The following is a 23320-nucleotide window of genomic DNA, read 5'->3' as shown; positions in this document are numbered from 1 at the left end:
TGTACATCTCCAACCAGGGGTGCTGGAACAATTTTTACAGTGGGGGTGCTAAGAGCCATTGAACCAAACGGTAAACCCTGCATATGATAGAAACCATTTCAAGCCAGGGGGAGTGGCAGCACTCCCAGTTCCAGCACCTATGTCTCCAGCAGGCCTGAAGTCTAGTTTGTGATCCACAAAAATAAGGCAGAGCTCCCCACACACCAGTTTTTGGAGGAGGGTCTGAGCTGTAAGAAAGTGTCTGAACGCTCACATTGTGCACAGAAGCTAGCAGTCATCTCCCAGTGAGCACCAGCTTCCTCATTTGACTGTCAAATGTGAGGGGGGCCTGATGGTTAGAAGCTCTGGGCCCAGAAGGCAGGGATAAAGCTATCCTGGGGTGCTACCATGCCTTAACCCTGGAGGTTACCTACATTGTAGAGTGAGGCTTTAGTACAGCTGGTACTCTCCAGAAAACCTTGGAAAGCATCTAGACTTCAAATCTCCAAGCCTTTGGAACACCGATCACCAGTTCTATCTATTACCTACACCATCATCCCTTGTAATGACTCCATTGTCTTAGGGCTCATCTAAACTTACAGCACTGTAGCGCTTAGTAAAGACTCTATCTTCTCCCATCAGCGTAGTTAATTGACCTCCCTGAGAGGAGGTAGCTATGTGGACGGGAGAAGCCCTCCTGTTGACATAGTGTTGTCTACATCAGGGGTTAGGTTCATATAACCATCTCGCTCAGGGGTGTGGATTTTGGTAGTGTAGTCCAAGTATTCCTCTTCCCCTTGCCCTGAAGCCTGGTGCAGAAAGGAAGATCTCTGCATTTTTCCCTCTGTACCTTTCATGGTTTTACCTCCCCTTTAGACCGTTGCTCCTTGAGCCTTGGTTTTTAACATGACTTTCCCTGTCTCCTTTCCTGTTAAACCAAACTTCCAGCAAGCTGGTGCAAGATCGGGCCATATCCAAGAAAAGCACACAGATATGAACTCAACTAGAGTTATAGTGATGGTGCTGAAATCAGATATACCATGCTGCTCCTGGGGTAAAAAGGATGAAAGAGACAGTCATATTTCATGCTGTAATTCATCCAGCTGGGATCCCAAGATCTCCAGCTGCTTGGAATACCACTAGCTCCACTCTAAATGTTATTGTCCACTAGTGACAAATCAGACATCAGCCTTCTGTGTTAAAATGAACCCCTACCTACACACAGCCAATGTGAGTCACGGTCTAGGAACTTGCATAATGACATTTCCAGTGCAACCAAAAATTAAGTTTCCTTTTCACAGAGTCCTCCCCAGAAGATGGGGGTAACTAGGTCAGCTTATATCAAGGAGGATTTTGAGGGGGTATATTTTATAGAAGTTGATGCAGCAGGAGCAGGGGCCAGATTCATTCCTGGCATATCTAAATAGAATTACATTAGGGCTGATAATGAGTCGTGGGAGATGGAAGTTGGAAAATGAACCTCATACAGCTCTAGTTACAGCTAATGGGCCAGGTCCCCAGCTGGTGTAAGTTGGCACAGCTTTGCTGATTTACACCAGCTCAGAATCAGCCTGTCCTTCCCTCCAGCCCTTTACAAATATTTTTAAAATGACACAAAACATTGAAGGGGAAATAAGGAACAATTTCCTGTTTAAAGCACAAAATGGTTTCTGCTCTGGCTTCTACACAGGCTCCACGTGCATCTAGGTTGTTTTTTGTTTCCCTACAGCAGCAATGCTCAAAAATATTCCTGGAACAGCCATTGACCAAACAAGACCTTATGTCCTAAACAAGCACTTGAGAATAGATAGTGGCAACCTTCAGGAAATTATGGAGATGCACAGGATGCAGCCTACCTCACAGGATACATGCACAGATGACTTCTAGGGCGGAGGGAGCTGGGCAAAGCAGAACGGTGGTGAAAAGCAACTTGAAATAGGCCCCAAACTTCATGATGCTGAATCACAGCAGAAAGCCATACACAAAGATAAACTGCTCCTGTGCTCATTTATCCTATGTATTAACTTGTAAAAAATCTCAAAAGGCCAACTGTTTAGCAGATCAAATATCACGGTTAATTTGACACCCTTTGCCATTCTGGCTGGAGGGAGAATTTGATTTTGGTTTCAGGGATGTGTGTCTCTTGTGCTCTGCATTTATTAGTATCACTAGAACTGCTGAAAGTTTCAAGCCAGGCCCGTTAGTGAGGAGGAATGGTCCAGTAGTTTGGGTGCTGGTCTGGTATTAAGAAGACCCAGGTTCAATTCACGCTCTGCCAGACTTCATGTGTGATCTGTTCCATTCTATATCGGCTCTTCTACCATGCTCATCACTGTAATGTCAGAGTACTTGGGTAAATCACTTAGTCTCTCAGTGCCTCATCTGTAAAATGGGGTTAATGGTTTCCTGCCTCGCAGGAACACTGGGAGAATAAATACAGTAGAGACTGAGGTGCTCAGACACTATAGTAATAGAAGCCATATAAGTAACTTAGAGAATGTTAAAAGCAGGAGCCCTCTACCACCTGAGCAAGTCTCTTAACCGGCAGCTATAGTAAGCTATTATCCTTTCATAAAGGCCAGCCACTAGAGGGGAACAAAGACCTGCATTGTACAGTAACTCCTCACTTAAAGTCATCCCGGTTAACATTGTTATGTTGCTCATCACTTAGGGAACATGCTAGTTTAAAGTGGCGCAATGCTCCCTTCTAACGTCGTTTGGCAGCCGCCTGCTTTGTCCACTGCTTGCAGGAAGAGCAGCCCGTTGCAGCTGGCTGGTGGGGGTTTGTAACCAGGGTGGACCGACCGGCAGCCCCCCATCAGCTCCCCCATCCCCTAAGTTCCCTGTGCTGCAGCCGCCCAGCAGGCTAGCAATCAGCAGTTCAGCTGTCCCTCCCCCACTGCCATGTGCTGCTCCTGCCCTCTGCCTTGGAGCTGCTCCCAGAGACTCCTGCTTGCTGTGCAGGGAGGGAAGGGGGGGCTAATGTCAGGGTGTCTCCCTCCCCCTTGCTCCTGCACCCCGCTTACCCCTTCTCCATATAGAGCAGGGAGGGGACACAGACAGAGAGAGAAAGAGAGAGCTTGGGGCAGCAGCTGCTGTCTCAACTTCCTCATCCACTTAAAAAGACAATGCACTTAAGAGTGGGTCAGCTTACTTAAATGGGCAGTGTGCATCTCTGTCTCTCCCACACACAAGGTGTGTGTCTGTCTCTGTCTGCTATGCTGTCTCCCCTCCCTCGTGTTTGTGCTGCCTTGTGTGAGAGACTACATTAACAACAAAGGGTTAACCCTTGAGGGCTCAGCCGAGTGCTAGTTCATCATTTAGCAGCAAGACATTCCCTGGGAAATATCCCTCCCTCTTCCACCCTCTAACTTCACCACCTCAACCAAGCTTCACAATCATCATAGCTGTGAACAGTATTAAATTGTTTGTTTAAAACGTATACTGTGTGTATATCTATATAATATATAGATTTTGTCTGGTGAACAAAATTTCCCTGGAACCTAACCCCCCCTATTTACATTAATTCTTATGGGGAAACTGGATTCGCTTAACATCATTTCGCTTAAAGTCGCATTTTTCAGGAACATAACTACAACTTTAAGCGAGGAGTTACTGTATTAGTGTGTGTTATACGGGCACTTCATATATAAATATTGAACTGTGCTAATATCTGTGGCAAATATATAAATTCAGCTATTAGCACTAAAATTCCTTCTTACAATTCAAAAATAGGTAAAGAGCAAACAAGCATGTCAATTATTCATTGGAATTTAGAGGCCAAAAACATCCTTTTGTATCTAGTTACAAAGAGCTGCCTTTCCTCTAAAGCGGAGATGCTTTGGCACTATTGAAAGTACGACATGAGACAGTGAGAAGCGACCAATGAGACTATCTGATGAAATGGTCTGTAACCAAAAGCAATTAATCAGAGGCTGCAGGGAGCTCGTGCTCAAGATATACAAAGTGTCTTAGTGCTGCGAAAAGTGACTTGATCTCTTGAATCATAAATAAAAATTTCTGGTGCAGGCACCTGAAGCAGCAGCCACCTGGAAAGTGACAGATGTGTAAGGAATTGAACCAAATGGCATATATAAAATTCTGTGATGTAAACTCTCATCAGTTCATCACAGACTCCTGGTTATTGCCCTGAAATTGACCTGCTCATAACCTCCGTACTTTAAAGTCTTCTTCCTCCACGTCCCCCATTTCAGAAATTCCTTTCAGGGCACAGCTTTTTGTAAGCAATGCTTGTAAAGTGCAGAAAGGCAGTTCTGCTCTGGTTTGTGTTTCATGAGCAATAAGCAATGCTAGGGTGAGGAAGTGTTGTAGGAGAGAGATCTTTATGCATTATGTTGAGGGTCTACAGTTTGAGGGAGCTGCCTGGCTTCCGATTACATTCCTAAACACTCTGGTGTCTTACTGAATTAGGCCCCTCCTGAAACCTGACCCTCTTTCTCCAGTTCCACTCACCATGCTACTATTTGCAGTTACAGGAAGATCACTTAAAGTAACACGTTTGAAAACTTATTGTGAAATCACTATGATTATGGCTCCCTGATTCTTTGCCCCAGCCCTGGCCCTAGCATGGGGCAGAACAACTTGGGGGTGAATCTAACTTGCACCAGCTCGTGTGCTGAGGTGCCTGTTGTAATTAATGAAATAAATGTCATCAGTTTAACCTCCCCCCTTCACCTCATTCTGGCACAAAATAGGTCATATTACACTTTGTACTTCCTTGTGTGATTAGCGTTTACTGTATCACATTTTGCACTCTGTCTCAGGCTTACGTAAGAGTCCTGCAATGTATGAAAGTACAACTTTATCTATTTTAGATTTGTTTTTTGATTAGCTGGCATTTACACACCTGAGGAGGTATCCTTTCCATGACATAAACTGTCCTAAGCATTTAAGAGCACTGATCTAGCACTACAAATACTGCTCTTGAATTTCCACTGCTTTGAAACACAATCTTTTTTTTTTTCCTTTTAAATTGTTTTGAGAGATTTCCAAGCCAAAGACAGCTTTCAATGAGAAAAATGATCACCTCTGGCCGGGGCCTATGTATTTCGTAGCATGATCCTTCCGCAGGAGATGGATTTTGTTTTTAGTGGTGCTTTTAGGAATACAGGTCTGTCTCATCGTACGCGGGGGTTCCGTTCCGCGGTTAGCGCGTAAAGCGAAAACTGCGTATAGCCAAAACCTCATTGAGTTCAATGGCGGGCGAAATCGCCCACACTACAGGTATAATATTTAAATTGTTGTTTTTCTCTCTTTTGTTTTGTTTTTGTTTTTGCCGACCGCGTAAAGTTGAAATCGCGCATGTTAAATGCGCGTAAGATGCGACAGACCTGTATTATGGATGTGCTGGCAATTTTGTAAACGGTATTAACTGCTTTATATCCCACAGAAACCTTCCACATTAATTTCCAGAGTTTCATTACTAGATTACCTTCCTTTATAGAGTTGTTCCTATGGTGCTGCATTTATTTAAGCCAGCGTTTCACAAACTATTAATTACTTATGTTAGGTATTTATATGGTTCCCCCCCCACAATTAACAGAGTATCTGAGCACATCACAATCTTTAATGTACCTACCTTCACAATGCTGCTGCAACGTAAGGAATTAACTGAGGCACTGATAGGCTTAATGCCTTGCCCTAGGTTACAGAAGAAGATTGTGGTGGAGCAAGGACTTGAATTTAGGTCTTCTAAATCCTAGGTGAGTGCCTTAACTCCTGGACTGTCCTTCCACTCCTTACAGCAGTGCCATGCAGCCCCAACGTGGTAGGTGCTGTATGCACATACAATAAAAGACAGTCCATGCCACCAAAATTTTACAAGCTCAATAAACAAAGGAAGGGTTATTATTCTCATTTTACAGGTGGAGACCTGAGGTGCACAGAGACTGAGTTGTCCATGGTCACACAGCGATATGTGGCAGAGGTGGGAACTGAAGCCAGATTTCCTGAGTCCCATGCCAGAGCTTTAAACGCAACGTCATCCTTCCTCACACTGTTTGTTGGGACCTCCCCAAAGCGGGTCTCCAGGCAGGTCAGGGATTTTCCATTATAAACATTCAAAAATGAGAATTTTCTAGTGATTCCCTTGGGAAAGTCAACATTACCTACAGTTAGCAATAGGACTATCTGAGATACTGAAGATATTTCCTACTTTGCTCACACAGAAGTAACATGGTATCTGATGGTACATGCGGAGTACGGTATCTCTTCTGTTTTGGAAGATGAGCATGTGCTAAATCACGTAGTCTCAGAGGGAGCATGCATGCTGCTTGCCAGCCTGACTGTTGAACCAGTTAGGGAATATAAGCAGCGGGTGAACACGTCAGCACTGCAGTTCTTACCCTTCACCCCAAGGTAACGAAAGGATCCTGTTAGATTCATAACCATGACTCTTGCTACTCCACTCATCCGCTTGCTTTCCAGTGTGTCTGTCCCACCTCGTTGTAACTTTTTTGGATGCTTTTTAACTCCCACACTGCAGGAGAGTGCAGTATCCCCTGTCCTATAGGGTAGCCTGGGGCAGGCCTTTCTCACTCACTCCTATTGAGGCTGTTGCACTGTGTATACATAATTATACAATCATTGGGCCAGAGAGAGGGACTGACTTTATAGCCAGGCAGGTAGGACACTCTCCTGCAATGTGAGAAACCCGAGTTCAAATCCCTGCTCCAATTATTATTGAATTATACGTCAGGCAAAGGGGAGTCCTGAACGCAGGTGTCCCATATACTAGGTGAGTGCCCTCACCACTGGGATAAAACTTATATGTAGGCCTAGTAGAATTCAATTTTTATAACCTTGATGGATAATATTGATGGTTATTTTTAAGCCTTTTAAAGATTTTTTTATTGATTTACATTTTTCACAGTTGTGCAAAAATTATGGGTTTTAAGGTTGTTTTTAATTTTTATCGATTTAGCTTTTCACAGCTGTGAGAAATTATGGGGTGTGTATCACACACCACTACTTTAATGTCAGCAGACACTGAAATTCAATAAGTTAAAGCTTTATGACTGTTCAAACACAACTTCACATCTCACAACATACAAAAAGACAGGTTTCAGAGTAGCAGCCGTGTTAGTCTGTATCCGCAAAAAGAACAGGAGTACTTGTGGCATCTTAGAGACTAACAAATTTATGAGAGCATACACAGTCTCTCAGCATAGTCTGTGTGATATGTAGATTGTAATGGATTTTTTACCTTTAGTCCTTTTGGTATGATGTAATGCTAAAAAATCCATTACAATCTACATATCACACAGACTATGCTGAGAGACTGTGTATGCTCTCATAAATTTGTTAGTCTCTAAGGTGCCACAAGTACTCCTGTTCTTCTTTCAACATACAAAAAGAAATCTCTTCAAATCAAAACTCTAATGACTTCTCAAGCAGCATATTTCTTACTTTGCCTATTGGAAATTTCAATTATTACTGATGGAAATAGTTTTACGTCGGTTTGTGGGTGTATGGTGAAATCAACGTTTACCGACAAATCTAACCCTTTCAAGCCCTCTTATAAGGAAGATACTACCTTCTCCTCCAATCCTTTCCCCATTCTGTGAATCTAGCCCCTTATAAACTCCCAGAAATAAAATGTCTTGTGTTGAATGAAATGTTTGTTCGACCCGATTCACCTACATTTTTTTCAGAATTTTCAAATTCAGTTAAACCTGAGCCAAAATATTAATGATTTTTTTTCCATTTTTGGGAACTGCCAGAGAACTGAAACATCAATTATTCACACAGCTCTATTTGCATCAATGATATCAACTATTATTTTAAAGAACACGTCAGGCTGGTGTGAGCTGGCATGAAGGGCACAGAGGACACAAAATTAAGGGAACTTACAGCTTTCAGGATCCGTACTGCATCCTGCTGAAGCCAGGTTGGGTAAACAACTTCATCATTCAGAATGGCTTCAAAGAGGTCATCTTCATTCTCTGCTTCAAAAGGGGCGTGACCACATAGCATCTCGTACAGCAGCACCCCCATAGCCCACCAGTCTACATCAGGACCATAGAGCATCTCCTGCAGAATCTACAATGGGGATGGGGGAGGGGGATAAATATTATGCACTGGGCTTAACAATTGTTTTTCTAAGTGGGGGAGAAAATGGATTATGGAATATTAATGTGAACAAAACATATCACCGCACATTAACTAAGGGTATTCTCTTCTGTGCTTGCCATTCCTCCTTTCTCAGAGCCCCTATGTGATGTGCATGTCCAGCTGGCAACCCATTGATTTACATCTCCAGTGAACAAGGGGTCTGCCAGTTGTACTCACTTACCAGACGTGCTTAGGAACAGACTCTTTAAAATAATGTGCTGAGCAGGAACTGAAGAGTTTTTCAGTCAAATTGTTGTAGTGAGGTGGATCAGCTGGGTCTGTGGCTTGAGCCTCTTCACTCCCCTTTGCCTCCCAGAAGGAAAGGCTTACATGGCTCCAAAAACACATTTCCAGCTCGAGTAGGGAAGGGGTGTGAGAGCAAAAGAAGGCATGAGTGTGAGGAGTGGGGCAGAGGAAGCATGACCACAGAGCATAAATCCAGCAGCGTTACGGAAGCACCTACAGGATCTGGGAGGATCTGGAGGGAAGGTGCTTCTTAAAGGTGCTGTTTATTCATTTTAAAATTAGACAGATGAATAACGGGGGGGGGGTGGGGTGGGGGGAGGAGGGGACAGACAGAGGCAGAGAAGGGAGTTGGGGAATGAGGGAGACAGCAGCCTGCTTTCAACCACACTGGGATGGTACCTGTGCCATTTGCTGTAACCAGTATTTTGGCAGCTACAATCTGGCATCTATGTTTTTCAAGATGCATTTTCTTTTCCCCCAGTGGAGCTGACCCCCCTGTGTCAGCCCATAACAACCTGCAGACTTGTTTAGCCTTCACTAGCCCATGGGGCTGTAAATCTCAGTGTGCTTCTGAGACCAAACTTTCCACCTGTCAGCCCCATAAGATGCAGCCAAATTAAGTGGAGATCTCATTGTGTTGCTTTTAAACCAGATCTACTAACAGCTCAATAGATTTTCCAATGAAGAAGGGTTTCCTGTACCTCTGGAGCAATGTAGTCTGGTGTGCCACAAAACGTTGCGGTAGTAATTCCATTGCAAATCCCCTCTTTGCACATGCCAAAATCTGCCAACTTGCAGTGGCCCTCGTGATCCAGCAACACATTATCCAGCTTCAGATCCCTGCAATAACAACAATTATTATTGTTATTATTTCAATTGCTGCATACTAGGAGCTGTACAAACCCAAACGAAGACACAGTCCCTACTCTCCAGAGCTTAAAATAAAACCTGGACAAACACGTATCGCTGGACCCAGCAGCCAACTGCACCATCATCTTCTGAAAAAACAAACGGTGTGCATGAATTTGGCACTTGTAGAAGAGAGGAATTAATAATGTTGGGTTGAGCCAGATTTAATGTGGTCAGGTTTTGTATGAACTTCCCCACATGGCTTTCCCCACACACCACAAGTCTGACCTGCAGAACCCCCTGCTAATTCAGTTTTGAGATGCGTTTGAGCAGAGTGATAGTTCTACATAACACAAAGGCCTAAATGTTCTTCGTTGCACTTATTTCAGTGAGGTTGCACTAGTGTATCCAAGAGGAGGATTTGCTGCCAAGAATCTTATTATTTATGTTTTCTTGTCCCGTCCCCATGTTACTGTCAAAATGTCCAGCGGCTGCACCCGATAGAATAGGAAAGATGCACTTTCCAGTACACCACCTACCCATCTATCGGTATGGAAGCCCATAGTTTAAGCTAAGTTCAAGAAACAGATTCTAGACGATCAAGCAGTGTAGGAAGCTTGTCAGCAGCTTGACCTTGAGATGGCCCCAGGGAATATTCCACAGTCATAAGTGCAGTCAGGAGCCTGGCCAGATAGCACTGGAGCCATCTGCAGACCCAGACAATGCTTTCCTAAAAATATGCTCCAGCTCTTGGCATCTGGCCCCGTCAGCTGTCAAGCTTATCCTGTGCACACTCGCAGATGGGGGGAAGCAACCACTGTCAGAGAGCCGCCCCAGTGATGTTAACATCAACAGCAGGACGCCTGTGTACATGATAGGAATGGGCTGTGTTTCCCCTTCCTGGATTTTGGGGAAAAGATATGTGACTTGGCCTCTCGAACATATTCTGCTTGCAAAGCATTCTGTCAGATAAGCCAGTGCCTTCCTGGTGTGGTACAACCCAAACGTTCTGGCACAGGAAGTCTATGTCAGAGATGGGACTAGAACCCAGGTCCCTGGCTAGCATTCTAACCACTGGGCCACCGTTCTTCTCTACTATGGTGCCCTGAAAATGAGAAGGCCAGTTATCCCACTCTGTCTCAGACGTCCTATAACCAGAACCACCACAGGAAACATCTCTTAAACTAGCATTGGGTGACCATAGAGTTTCTTATTATCTCTATTACAGTGGAGCAACTGGCCTCGCTGTGCTAGGCAACCGTGTTAGTAAGAGTCAGGTCCTGCCCCAAAGAGCTTACAAATAGACAAGAGAGTGGGAGAAAGGAAAAATTATCATCCCTACTTGGCTGACGGGGAACGGTGGTGCAGAAAGATTAAGTCACTTGCCCAAGGTCACCAGAGCCAGGAATGAACCCTGATCTCCTGAGTTACATTGCAGCATTTGCTCTGGATGGGATGTGAACAAGTAGCAGAGTTTTTCTTTTTAAAATGAAAAATGGTCATAAAGCCTTGGGACAAAACCAACCCTGGAAGGGATTAGGAGGACACAGAGAGACATATTACGTGTGTTGGGTCATGACAACCTTACAGTGTGGCTTAAAGAGTGGTTTACAGTTAGAGCTCCTGGAATTCTGCCATGCGCTACTGGCACATCAGGAAACATCTCCAAGCATAAAGGCAAGCCCTGTTCACCAGAAATTTGCAGGAAAGTGGTTAAAACAGCAGATTATTCTTTATATCCAGTAAAATCCTTGTTGGTTCTAGGCAAGACTGGCTTGGGGGCCACTACAAATATGCAGGTGGGCAAGGCATTTTGATGAATAGGTGAATGCCTTGGAGATGCCCCAAATAAAATCCAAATGGTTGTAGATTCACTATTTACTACGTTTCTTGGAAACAGCTTGAATGGAAACTCTCTACTTAGGTTCTGGCAAGATAGATACGTGAGAGAGGGAGGGAGAAACCAGGTACAGCCACAGTCCTTGAAGGCTTTAGTCCCTCTCAGAGGCTGCGAGGTTTAAGCAAGCTTCAGGTTTTATAGTGGAGCTGCAACACCGGGGCCTGTTCTGCCTGGAAGCCATGTCTAGAATCTCCACTGCCTCCCATCCAACGAGCTACAGCAGCCCTGGGCTCCCTGTTAACTGGGAGATACAATATGATCATTAGAGCACCAGTATGAAAGGAGCATTTGCAGGTGCAAACTCACTGTGTCCCCCCAAAGGAATCTGTTTATGTAATTCCCATTAAATTTAAACCAGCTGCTGCCTGCTCATGTTCTGGAAGCAAGTACAGTTTTAACTACACCAAGGCAAGGCTCCAGCCTGTGGGCTTTCTCAGGCTTGCATATTAATCCTGTTAATGTCTGTCCCACACTGCGACAAGGTGGACATTTGCGCCTACTGGCATCTTTTTAAGTGATGTGAAATCTAAAGCTCACATTTTATTATTTCATGTAGCCCAGAATGGGGTATTAATTGAGCCTTGCTTGGTCACAAGATGCTCCAAGTTTGGCTCCCAATATAGGACGTGCCAAAAAGGGTTTATTTCACTCTTCACTGACCCTATCCGCAGTCAGTGGTTTTCTCAAGTGATGTCAATGGTATTAATCTGTATACTTGCTGCTTTGCATTCACTGGCCCTACTGTTCTTTATGCCAAGTGAACCAATGAGGTCACATTAAAAAAAAAACGGACAGGATTCTAAAGATTTACAGGGCGCTCTTCAGTTCAGCAGCAAGAACTCCAGGAAGCTGATGAAATTGGAAAGTAACCCACTCACAAAGCCCAAATCTACCTCAGATTCCCTTAATGCTTGCATTTTCCAGTCAACATTTTTAGTAGTGTCATGCAGCAATAAAGGGAGGGATATTTTCAAAGGTCATTATGCAGTTTTGATGCAATCCTTTCGCAGGCAAACTCCCACTGGAGTTGAGGACTTCGTGCATACTAAGGAATGAAGCATTTGTCTCTACATGTAGTTACAGTGTGTCAGTTAAACGCGTCCTTTATTTTAGGCACGGAAGACGTGACAAAAAGGGAGCTGTTCTAGCCTCTTGCATCACAACATGTGGATTTGCTATGTTGGCATTTTAAAGATCAAAATTTTTCCAGAAAAAAATGTGCAACTTGCCTGGTCCTCTCTGCAATATTTGCACATTTTGGCTTCCTCTGCACTATTGGGAATTTTGCCATTGACTTCAATGGGAGCAGGCACATGCCTTATATGAGTGCATGCCGGTCAGTCTGGGTGAAGTTGGATAGTTCAAAAGGTGGTAACTGCATTATTGCTACCTTTGCTCCCACTGAGCAGTACTTTACTCTGAAAGTGGTCACAGGGGCTATTTGCATTCCACTTGAAGAGGGGTAGCAGAATTTGGCCCAATATTTGTACTGAGACCTCATTTTGTCTCCCCCTGTGACACGTCAAAGGGCTTGAGCCAAAGCCCACTGAGATCAATGGAAAAACTCCCTTGGGCTTTGGATCAGGCCTCAAGTGATCTTTTACCCTATGGCAGAGATGAAAGTAAGCCGGTCTGGTCCGGTCTGGCATACCGGCAAGAGCCAGTACGCCGTGCCGGACTGGACCGGCTTCCGCAGCGGTGATTTAAAGGCCCGGTGCTCCGGTCCCTGCGGGGAGCCCCAGGCCCTTTAAATCCCCGACGGAGCTCTGGCAGCTGGGCTCCCGCGGTAATTTAAAGGGCCCGGAGCTCTCCGGCGGCCAGAGCCCCGGGCCCTTTAATTTGCCCCTGAGCTCTCAGCCACCTCTGCAGCTGGTAGCTCTGGGGTGATTTAAAGGCCCTGGGGCTCCCAGCCACAGCTGGAGCCCCAGGGCCTTTAAATCTTGAAAGGCCCCGCCTCTTCCGGTTGAGGCCACGCCTCTTCTGGTTGAGGCCACGCCCCCACTCAGGACTCCGGCGTACTGGTAAGTCCTTTAAGTTACTTTCACCCCTGCCCTATGGTATTTTACTAATGGTATTTGCAAACCCATAACTTGAAATCATGGAGAAGTCATTATTGAGTAATAATTTTTTTGAGAGGAAAATCTCATCTCTTCCAGATTTTTTCCAATAATAAGGCATGCACGTGGCCATGCATATTTTTATAACCAGGAATTACCTATCCCACTGCATCATGAGAATGCTTTGCAAATTTCCAGAGCACCAGTAAAGCTGAGTAAGCATCAGCAAACAGTAGCAAATGGTGTCTAAGGAAGACTTCTGCATCTCTTACGCTGGAACGCAGATAGAAAAACCAGTCTGAACTGCTGTTCTTTTTGTCAATGTTACCACATCAGTAGGTTTAGCGAGAGATTGAAATCACAAATGGAAAACCAGGGTATTGGTTTTTGAAAAAGGAAGCCACAAAATGGAGATGAGAAATAGATCCAACTGTTTTTAACATGAGAAAAACAGCTTGAAAGTTTCAGGTCTGTAAAATAAAAGACAGAATTATCACTATCTTTCAGCTTTGGATGCTTGCTCTAAACCTACTGTTGTGGAACTTTAAAGGGAAAATCAGCAGAGCCAGACAAATTCTGTAGTGATAAACAGTACATATGGGGTACACAGAGCTCAGAGAAGGAACACTTTCTTTTTGGCGCAGAGACAAATGGAATACTGAAGGTGACACATTCGGGTGATTAGCTAAAGAAATCCAGTACCCATATCTGGCCATAGTATTCTTGCCTGGCCCAAGTTTAGAAGGTTGGAATTGTTTTATAGCTCTGCTTTCAGAACATGATCCCAAAACCTCGTCAAGATTTAACTTCAGCCTTCTCTGCTACTTTCCCTTATTTAAAATATGAAACAAATGATATTGTAGGTATGTGCACAGTCCTCCTGATATTTGAAAATGAAGCATCAAAATAAAGCTTTCAGTTTGCAAAACATTAGTTCACCAACCCCCAGTTTTCTAGATAAATGTTCTGTTTGTTGGATGAGTGAAATGCTCGATCTAGTTTCCAAGTGGCTGTTAAAAGCCCCTGTAGTGTAGGAGCAAATTCTGTTTCAGGTCACTAGTGCACTGAATGCGATTAGCTTTAGAATCATAGACTATCAGGGTTGGAAGGGACCTCAGGAGGTATCTAGTCCCACCCCCTGCTCAAAGCAGGACCAATCCCCCACTAAATCATCCCAGCCAGGGCTTTGTTAGAATTAGTTCCTGCTACATCTGTTGAGCTATATGAAACAGTATCTTCACATATAGAAATATTGTTATTCCACGTCATCTTAAAGCCAACTAGCACTTTGAGCACACAGAGAAGTTTTTGCAAGCGGTTTGTCCAGGCCATGCCAATGCCATTCACTTTTTAACAGATCTTGGACTAGAACATAGGAGCTCCTGGCTCTCAGTTTTGCCCTCACATCACTTGATACTGCTGCCTTGTATCTGTAACTGTGTGTTACACCTGCAATATAACTACACAACAGCACTTGTAAGACCCAGAAGGCTTGGCTTCCCAGGATGGTGTTTACAAAGACGCAATGCCCAAGAGGCTGACTGCAGGTATAATACATGAAGGGATGCAAACACTGATCAGACTTTTCCTGCTTCTGAGACCTCTCTGCATTCATTTTAAATCTCTGCTTCCCCACCTCAGCCCCTTTTGGACAGTCTAATTGCTCAGAAGAGCTTCCTAGGGAAGGTAACTATTTCTAACACGGCTTAATTTTTACTGAGCCAAATGGGGCCTGATTCAGCTCCCAATTAAATTTGAGTGGGTAGGATAGAAAATACAGCCACTGACTAAAAACCTGGCACATCACAGTATATAATCACAAAGCTTCCTTGATACTACTGGCCCTGAGAGGTGCAGAACCAATGGGGAGCGGTGGGTGTCCTACACCTTTCAGGATCAAGTCCATCAATAAAACCTGCACCCTTATTATACCAATGGCGGCTATTAGATGGTATAATGACAGTTTCAAAAAGTGGCCTTAAAAGAACTGAACTACTCTGGTTTATGAAATTGGGCAGCAGAAAAACATTACTGCTGAAGCACAGATGCTGCTAGAGATTGCTACCTTAGGGTAACCCCAACGATGGTGCAATCCACCCTTACGTACATATATAGCACTTTAGCACACATTTACTTGCTGCACTTTTTCATGGCAGTCTCCTCAGGAAACAGAAAGAAAAGAGGTCCACTTGAGGCATTTCCCAGAATTCCAATGAAAACATTCGCTCATTTACTGTGCGGAGGAAAGTGACGGAAAAAAGTCATTATTTCAAGTTCATGGTATGTATGCTGTACACATCCTGTCTGGGTCCTGAGCCATTGGACTGACAGCCTTGACCTGGAATTTGCTGGCCCAGGCAATGCCATTTACCTAACAGTGCTTCTATTTTATGCTTGCCAAAATGATTAAAAAAAAACCCAAAAAAACCCTCCATCCTCCTGCCTGAAATCTTCATAGTAGGTGCACAGTAAGCGTCAGCCATTAATGTACCAGTAAGATGAAGATTCATGACTGATGGTGCCAAGAGAGAAAGAGGGAGAGAGATTACAAAGCATTAGCTGGGTAGGTCACTGTGACTGAAATAGACCCACACTGAATCCTGGATAATTAAAATGAAACAGCACTTGTGCCAGCTGTACATCTGGGAGTGATGAGGTGGATGAATTACCTGACAAGATGAATGATTAATGATCAAGCCCAGTTATAACCAGTTGTCCAATATCAATCCACAGCCCACCTAGTAGTTAGTATCTGCTAAAAGGCCCAGCCAGAGCTCTGTCCTGGTAGAATTAGAGCTGGTTTATTGAAAAGGATTCTGATTGCACCGAGGGAGAGAGAAATGGCCCCTTTTTGCCTGAGCCTGTCATTTTGAAACTAGAGGATGGCTCAAGTCAAAGCAACTCTTTCTGCTGCCTGATGACTAATCACACAACTGCCTGTGAAATCTACCTTCCCCAGGCCCAGAGTAACAGAAGGAATATTTCATTTCTGGAAGAAGCAGAAAACAGTTGGCAGAGTTGATCTGGATCATGTGTGCTGATTACTGCTGGGAATAGCCGGGACAGCAAACTAACCTGTACCAATATTTGTAATGACTAATAGGGTTTTGTGGGGAAGGAGGAAATCCTGAACTGAACCTAAATGTCTGGCCAAACAAACAGGTCTCTCCACACCCATAGAATATACACCTGCAGTCCTCACTTCCCCAGCCCACTCAAATCAGTGCAAAGACTTCCATTGACCCTGGTGGGCTTGGATCAGGTCTTTAAACAAGAAAACCCAAACATTACTGAGGCTTTGATATACCTATAAAGACTTCAGAGAGACAAAGTGGGTGAGGTAATACCTTTTATTGGACCAACATCTGTTGATGAAAGAGACAAGTATTCGAGCTACACAGAGCTCTTCTTCAGACCTTCCTCAGAGCTAAAGAAAAGCTGTGTAAGCTCAAAAGCTTGTCTCTTTCAACAGAAGTTGGTCCAATAAAAGATATTACCTCACCCAACCTATTCTCTCTAACATCCTAGGACCAACACAGCTACAACAACACTGCAAGCTCTCAAGGCTTCAGGCTGTTTGGTAGCACTTCCTCTATTACCCCTTTCTATACAGCAGCAGGAAAGTGGATGGTAAATTATGAAATATTCTGGGTGGGACTTTCAAACATACTCAATTTTGGCCTGTTTCCACTGAAGCCAATGGGACTTTACTACCTACTTCAATAGGTGCAGTGTCAGGCTAAACACTCAGTATTTCTGAAAATCCTCCCTCCCCTTTGTGTATAGCTTCTGTTTACATTAGGAAGCACAGTCTCTAGGATACATTCTCGCTGGCTACAGAGCAACGCACTGGGGGCATAATGCACTTGTGGTATGTCTATACAGCAAAACAAAACAACCAATCCCCTCCCCAGTAGCAATTTTCAGAGCTTGGGTTAACTGATTCAGGCTTGTAGGGCTTGTGCTGTGAGGCTAAAACTAGCAGTGTAGACATTCGAGCTTGGTGGGGGGGGGAGTCCAGGCTTGGAGACCTTCTCCCTTCGTTGGGTTTCCAAGCTGGGCTCCAGACCCAGCCTGACTGTCTCCACTGCTATTTCTAGCCATGCCGCGCAAGCCTGAGTCCGTTGAGACTCGCTGCTGCTGTGTAGACATACAAATATTTTAAAATATTTACTGGGGGAACCTGTCTTCAGATCCAGTTACAATAAAAGCCAAGACCAGCATCGGCATTATTGGTACTCTCTTTTCTAAGACTCTGTGGAAGCTGTGGCTAAACAAAAAAAATCTTCCTGTCTCCTCTGAGCTCTCTCTTGCCACAGAAATCGCTTAAAATCCATTAGTGAACTCAAATGGAGAAATATTTGTCAGAACCTAGCAGATGGGATATTGTCCAACGTTTTAGCTTCCCTTTAACATAGATTATTATTGCTATTCACTCATTAACGGTGATTCACTCCATCCCCACGCAAGGTGCAAGTATCCTGGCTTTCTATGGGTGGAACAAAGTGAGATGAAATTCACCCCACCCACCGCAGTGCCAGGACGCTGGGCTACTGTGCAGCCCATCCTACAACTATAGGAACGCCTGCCCTGCTGCTTAGGCAGCCCGCACGTAGCTGGGCAACTTGCTTTGCATCAGCCCTCCACACTCGAGGCAGATTTCACTCTGCTTGCCCAAAAATGCCACACAGACACACCCAAAAGAGATGCCAGTCCTGAAGAGCCTTGATTCTAAATGCCACACCTATGAAGCAAAGCAGTGATGTGGGAGTTGGCACCAAGGGGACAGGTTACGTGGCAAAGGTGGTTTGAACAACTGGCTGTTTTAGAAATAGATTAAATATGTATAATAAATAGGTGACTCATTCAATAAAACAAAGCTGTCTTGGCTGACCCTCCCTTCCGTTTGTAGGAATTGTAGTGGAGGTGGGTCTTGAAGCAGGACTCAATGAGGAGAGGGTGGTGTATGGGGAATGTATGTCTTTACACGGATCATGATTTGTCCCTCTAGTAATAGGAACAGCAGATGGGGCCTATAAGACAATACTGGGGATTGGTGATTAACTGTGGTATGCAGTGAAGATGGGGATTTTGAAGGCACCATCCATGAGTAACATGCGCCTGCCTGTCAGCTCATCCTGAGTCAATAATTGCATGGTTCTACTAGGTTCACATTTTCCCCCCTAGAACTAGACCTTTTCGATTAACAGAGGTTAACTGTGAAGGTCTATCACTCATTCTTCACCAGTTTGGAACTGAGGGTCTACTGTTCTCAGACTAGACTATTTAAAACCAAGGAAGACCTAAGTTTCAGAGGAATCCTTCTTCCATATAGCCCTCGTTGAGGACGTGCAGTCAGGTGTTTGTATTGTGAGTCACTTTTCTTCACTCCAAAAATGTTTTATTTAAGCTTCTTTTAATCTAAGAAACAACAGGCAAGAAGGAAAGAAATCTTTGCTGGATGGGTGACTAGAAAACACCTGTCAAAATCTGAGATTACGTATTCTACCCTCAACCCTCCCCTATTTGCACAGTATAGAATTGCATAACCATTAACATTTCCTATTATAATCTGAGGTTTGAATCCATCTTAAAACAAGATTTTTCAAAGCACTTCTGATCTATGATTGTTTAGGTATAATAAACCAGGTGAGCTCTAAAGTGCATTGTATTTCACTCATGTCCTGATTAAAGTTTAATGCACAACACTCAGAAGTCCTATTTTTTCCATCATTCTCCCGTCGCATTGCTGTGTTTATGTACAATGGAAACTGAGCGGCTCTTAAGTTCTGTATGCATAGATATTGTCCCTGTAGCGGGGTGAATGCCCGCTCCAGCCCTGAAGGGGTTGGAAAAGCCCTGCAGAGGGCTGGGGCTGTGTAAAGGGGCAAAACCCCAGCTGATTGGGGAAGTGGCTGCAGCTGGGGCCACACCCCAAACTGAGCCACTCAGCCTTATAAGGCGGCCAGGGTAGCCAGGGCCGAGCAGTCTCCCTCTGACAGGAGAGAGAGACAGGCCTGGCTGCAGGGAGCTCACCGGGGACCTAGAGTAAGGCAGGGCTGGGGAAAGGCCTTGGAGGGCTGGGAAGCCCTAGGCCAGCAACTCCCCAGGCTGCAGGGCCTGGTCCCAGGTCCATATAGGTATTGGGGTTGCAGAGGGGCAACCTGAGGGTGGGTAAAGGCAGCCAGTCCAAACCCCTTGTTGCCGGTGATGATTGGCTGATAGACTGCAGTCTGCTCCAGGGCGCGGGGGCTAGGTGGTGACTGGCAGTAGCCATAACTGAGGCGACATTGGGATAGGAGGTGGGGGTTCCCCTGGGTGGGGAGACCCAGAGAAAGTGGGGTACTGCCAGGGGGGCAGCACCTAAGCCAAGGGCACCAGGGTCCGGGAGGGACACGGGGGCCAATGACAGGTGGATCACCGGCCTGCAGAGGGCGCTCCAGAGGCTGGTGAGCTAATTCCCGGTACGACCAGCAGGAGGCGCCGCAGGAGCGAGTCCACGCCTGATTACAGTCAGTAACAAGTAACCAAATTGAACAGTATATTCAAGGGTTGGCACCAATATATTCTGGAGGTCATTCATTCCACCACATAAGCTAATGAATTATCTGAATTATTAAGGGCAAGGAGCACGTGTCAAGAGGAAAGAATAGGATGGTACTATGTTCCTGTCTCTGCATTTTGGACATACAACACACACACACACTTTTATGAAGCCCATGCCTCTGCTCACAAGCAGAATCAACCATATTTCACATCACAATTGGCTCTCAAACTTTTCCCACATTGGATCTAATCTTAAAACAGAGATCCTCTCTTTCCCTCCCAGCCCCACACCTTGCCTGAGGCAACTATATCACCCAGTTACATGATAGCAATGTAATGGAGACAAGTGCATCATTTTGTCCTACACATTTTGGGCCAGTGCACTTTCACTGAGTGTGTCTAGGACTTCACAACCATTAGTACCAAATAGCCCTTTGTTACCCCCGAATCCTCCTGTGATGGGATAGTCGGTCCCTTATAGGCAGTAGTGCCTAATGATCAGCCCTCCCTGCCACATGGCATGGCCCTTTAAGGGTTTGAAAGGGCATATGGATAGAGAGGAGAGAGTCGTGGAAATGAGTGGTGCATGGGAGGAAATCCTGTCACTTTATCTTTAGGGGCCCAGGGCCAGGAGCATTGCAGAGAGGCAAAGCCCCCCTCTCACTCAACTGATTGGGAATGAGCTGGGAGCGGGGGACTAGTATATATCACAGCAGACACCAGCAGAAGGCGGCTGCCAACCCTTATAAGCCTGAGGACTAAGTGGGACCAGCTCAAGGAGACGCTTCCTAATGTCCTATAGCCAGCTAAACTACAACCCAGCTCCAGCAGGACAGCTGGGGATTCCTGGTTTAAGGAGGAGGAGAATAACCCAGCTCCAAGAGGAGGGCAGGGGGCTCCTGCCATAAGGAGAAGCACACAGACAGAGGTAACCCTAAGGGTTACGGAGCTTAGAGAGTGAGCTTCAGAGGAACCCCAAAGGACAGAAGAACTTTTTGTTTATTTGGGACTTTTGTTATGGACTATTTTGTACAAGGTTTTATATGAAACCAGCACCAAGTAGGGTATTATTGAGGGTATCAAGAGGACCCAAAGCGGAGTTACTGGCTTCCTGAGGCAGGGAGTGCCTGGAATGCCACACTTAGCCAAAAGGGGCACTCCAAAGCAGTCATGTCCCGTGACAGCTGGGCTGCTCTAATCAAATCATTCTGAAGTTGGTTCTATCCCTCCCAACTGAGCATTTGCTATCCCTCACATTTTGGCGGCAAATTAGATCATGGGTGAATTTACTCCAACTAGAAAACATTCAACAAAGAAATACACAGTAACAGAGTTTATCTCCTGTGCAGCAACCCAAACGGGTTCACAGGGCAATTCAGCCTGGACAATGACGTGCGTAACTGACACTTTTGTAGGATGTTTGGAAGAGCGGCCTGGCTCTGTTGCTTGTGTAGAAGTGCTCCCACATACGCCATCATCCACATGCCATAGTCAGAGGCCCCTGCAATGCGTGATAGGTTGCCTTGCCCAGCACTTTTAATTTAAACTTTCTATCTCAAAGCAAAGTGCTCTAAAGGTTGAACACTGCAGAGGCCATATTGCATCTTTACAAGACAGAAAGCTAAAATTGGCACCTGGCCACCAGTGACTTGCTACTGAAACACGCAGCGAAGGATAGCTTCTTTCTGTCCTTAGTTGCACCATGGTAGCTGCAGCTCTTCCTGGCATTTCACTGGCAACGGTACTGACTGATATAGGTGGAAAAACTAAATAGAGAACCAAGCAGCTGCTGGTTTAATTTCTTCACCTTTAAAGAAAATGTTAAGATACAAAATTGGCTCTGGCCAGCTGCTCACACACCAGCAGGCCTCTTTTTTAATAAGGTAGTTTTCAGATATATGGTCATGGCTGTCATTAATCCTTCATGTTCTGGTCTCCTCTCCAATGGTGTTGCCACACACTTTCCTTACCTACACCTGTCAGTTGTGTTTCATCCTGTCTGTGCTAGCTTGCATGCTGTTTGGCGCAATGACTGTGCCTCATGTGGTGTTTATAAAGCACCACACATCTATGCATTGCTCTGTAAATAAAATATTACATGACTCAATTCCCAAGCCCTTTCTGCACCTATGGTAAACTTCCTTTGTAGAGCTGGAAGCATTGCATGTAGTGTAAATAGGGGCTTCCTGCTGGGAGGATTTTTAAGATAGGCATTTAAATATCTCAAACAATAAAATTTCATAAGTTGCTCTGAGCCACACTTTGGGTGGGGAAGCGGCTCTCTGGGAATTTAAGTCAGCTTCTTTCCTCACCCACTCATGCAGGGGTGGCCAACCTGAGCCTGAGAAGGAGCCATTATTTACCAATGTACACTGCCAAAGAGCCACAGTAATACATCAGCAGCCCCCTATCAGCTCCCCCCCGGCCCTGCTCCCAGCGCCTTCCGCCCACCGGCAGCCCCACCGATCAGCGCCTCCGCCTCCCTCCCCGCACCTCCCGATCAGCTGTTTCTCGGTGTGCAGGAGGCTCGGGGTGGGGGGGAGAGGGAGGAGCGAGGGCACGGCAGGCTCAGGGGAGGGGGCGGGAACGGTGGAGTGGGGGCAGGGCCTGTGGCAGAGCCAGGGGTTGAGCAGTGAGCACCCCCCAGCACATTAGAAAGTTGGCGCCTGTAGCTCCAGCCCTGGAGCCTGTGCCTATACAAGGAGCCGGATATTAACTTCTGAAGAGCCTCATGTGGCTCCAGAGACACAGATTGACCACCCCTGCACTCATGCCTTTCTCCTTACCAGACTGCCACTCTTTCTCGCGCTGAGTTGTGCCTTACTTGGCACTGTTTTCTCATCACATTGAGTGGGGCTGTTTCTGGGCTGAGGTACTACTCAAGGGGAGAAAGGCTGGCAAAAACCTGCCCTCACATGAATGCTATATTCTCTTGTGATTATTTTTCTACCACCCTTAACCCAGATCGGCAGCCAATTTGAGTGGTATGGGCTGCATGAACATACACCCAGGGCCGGTGCTACCATTTAGGCCAACTAGGCGGTTGCCTAGGGCGCCAGGATTTGGGGGCGCCAAAAAGTGGCGCTCCCAATTTTTTTTTTTTTTTTTTTTAAAACAGCGGCTGCTGCGCTGGGAGGGAGAGGGAGTCTGAACCACCGGCAGGCAGCCCAGGGGTTCCCCTGGGTCAGAGCTGCCGCACGGATCCCCGGGCCGGGGGGGAGGAAGCTGCCGCGGGGGGGGGGGGGGGGGGGTACCTCAGGGCGGGGGGCGCCTGAGGGTGGAGGGGGGGCGGGGAGCTGCGGCAGGGCTGGGGGGATGGGAACAAGGTGGAAGTTTCGCCTGGGGCGCGAAACTTCCTTGCACCGGCCTGCATACACCATCGTCAGAGGAACCATGGAGGGGTTAAGCCCCTTCCTAGGGCGGAGAGGAAAAACTCAATCTGTAAACACTGCCCCAGGGGGTAAAACCTGCAGAGAAGGGCTGACAGCTGTGGCACCTCAAAGACTGAGCCAAGAGACATGACTCAGGAGCAGCAGCACCACAGAAAGTTGGGCGTTCGCTGGGATGTAGGTGCTCCTGTAGGAGGAGACTGGCGCTTCACTCCAGACAG

The 23320-nt window shown here is 45.8% G+C and overlaps 1 protein-coding gene across 1 annotated transcript in view; it reads right to left on the bottom strand.

Moving 5' to 3' along the window:
• The window catches only part of PRKCH (protein kinase C eta), a 167097-nt gene that overhangs the window by 18773 nt on the left and 125004 nt on the right, over window positions 1–23320 (bottom strand). Inside the window, exons 11-12 of the mRNA XM_065402572.1 lie at window positions 9060–9198; window positions 7852–8040 (exon numbers count right to left, since the gene is read on the bottom strand). Of these exons, the coding sequence (XP_065258644.1) occupies window positions 7852–8040; window positions 9060–9198 (328 nt within the window). The remainder of the gene's footprint in view (window positions 1–7851; window positions 8041–9059; window positions 9199–23320) is intronic.

Source organism: Emys orbicularis, chromosome 4 (genome assembly GCF_028017835.1).
Source record: "Emys orbicularis isolate rEmyOrb1 chromosome 4, rEmyOrb1.hap1, whole genome shotgun sequence".
Classification (NCBI taxonomy): Eukaryota; Metazoa; Chordata; order Testudines; family Emydidae; genus Emys; species Emys orbicularis.
Note: the sequence above shows the minus strand (reverse complement) of the source record. Positions and strands in the feature narration are given on the sequence as shown.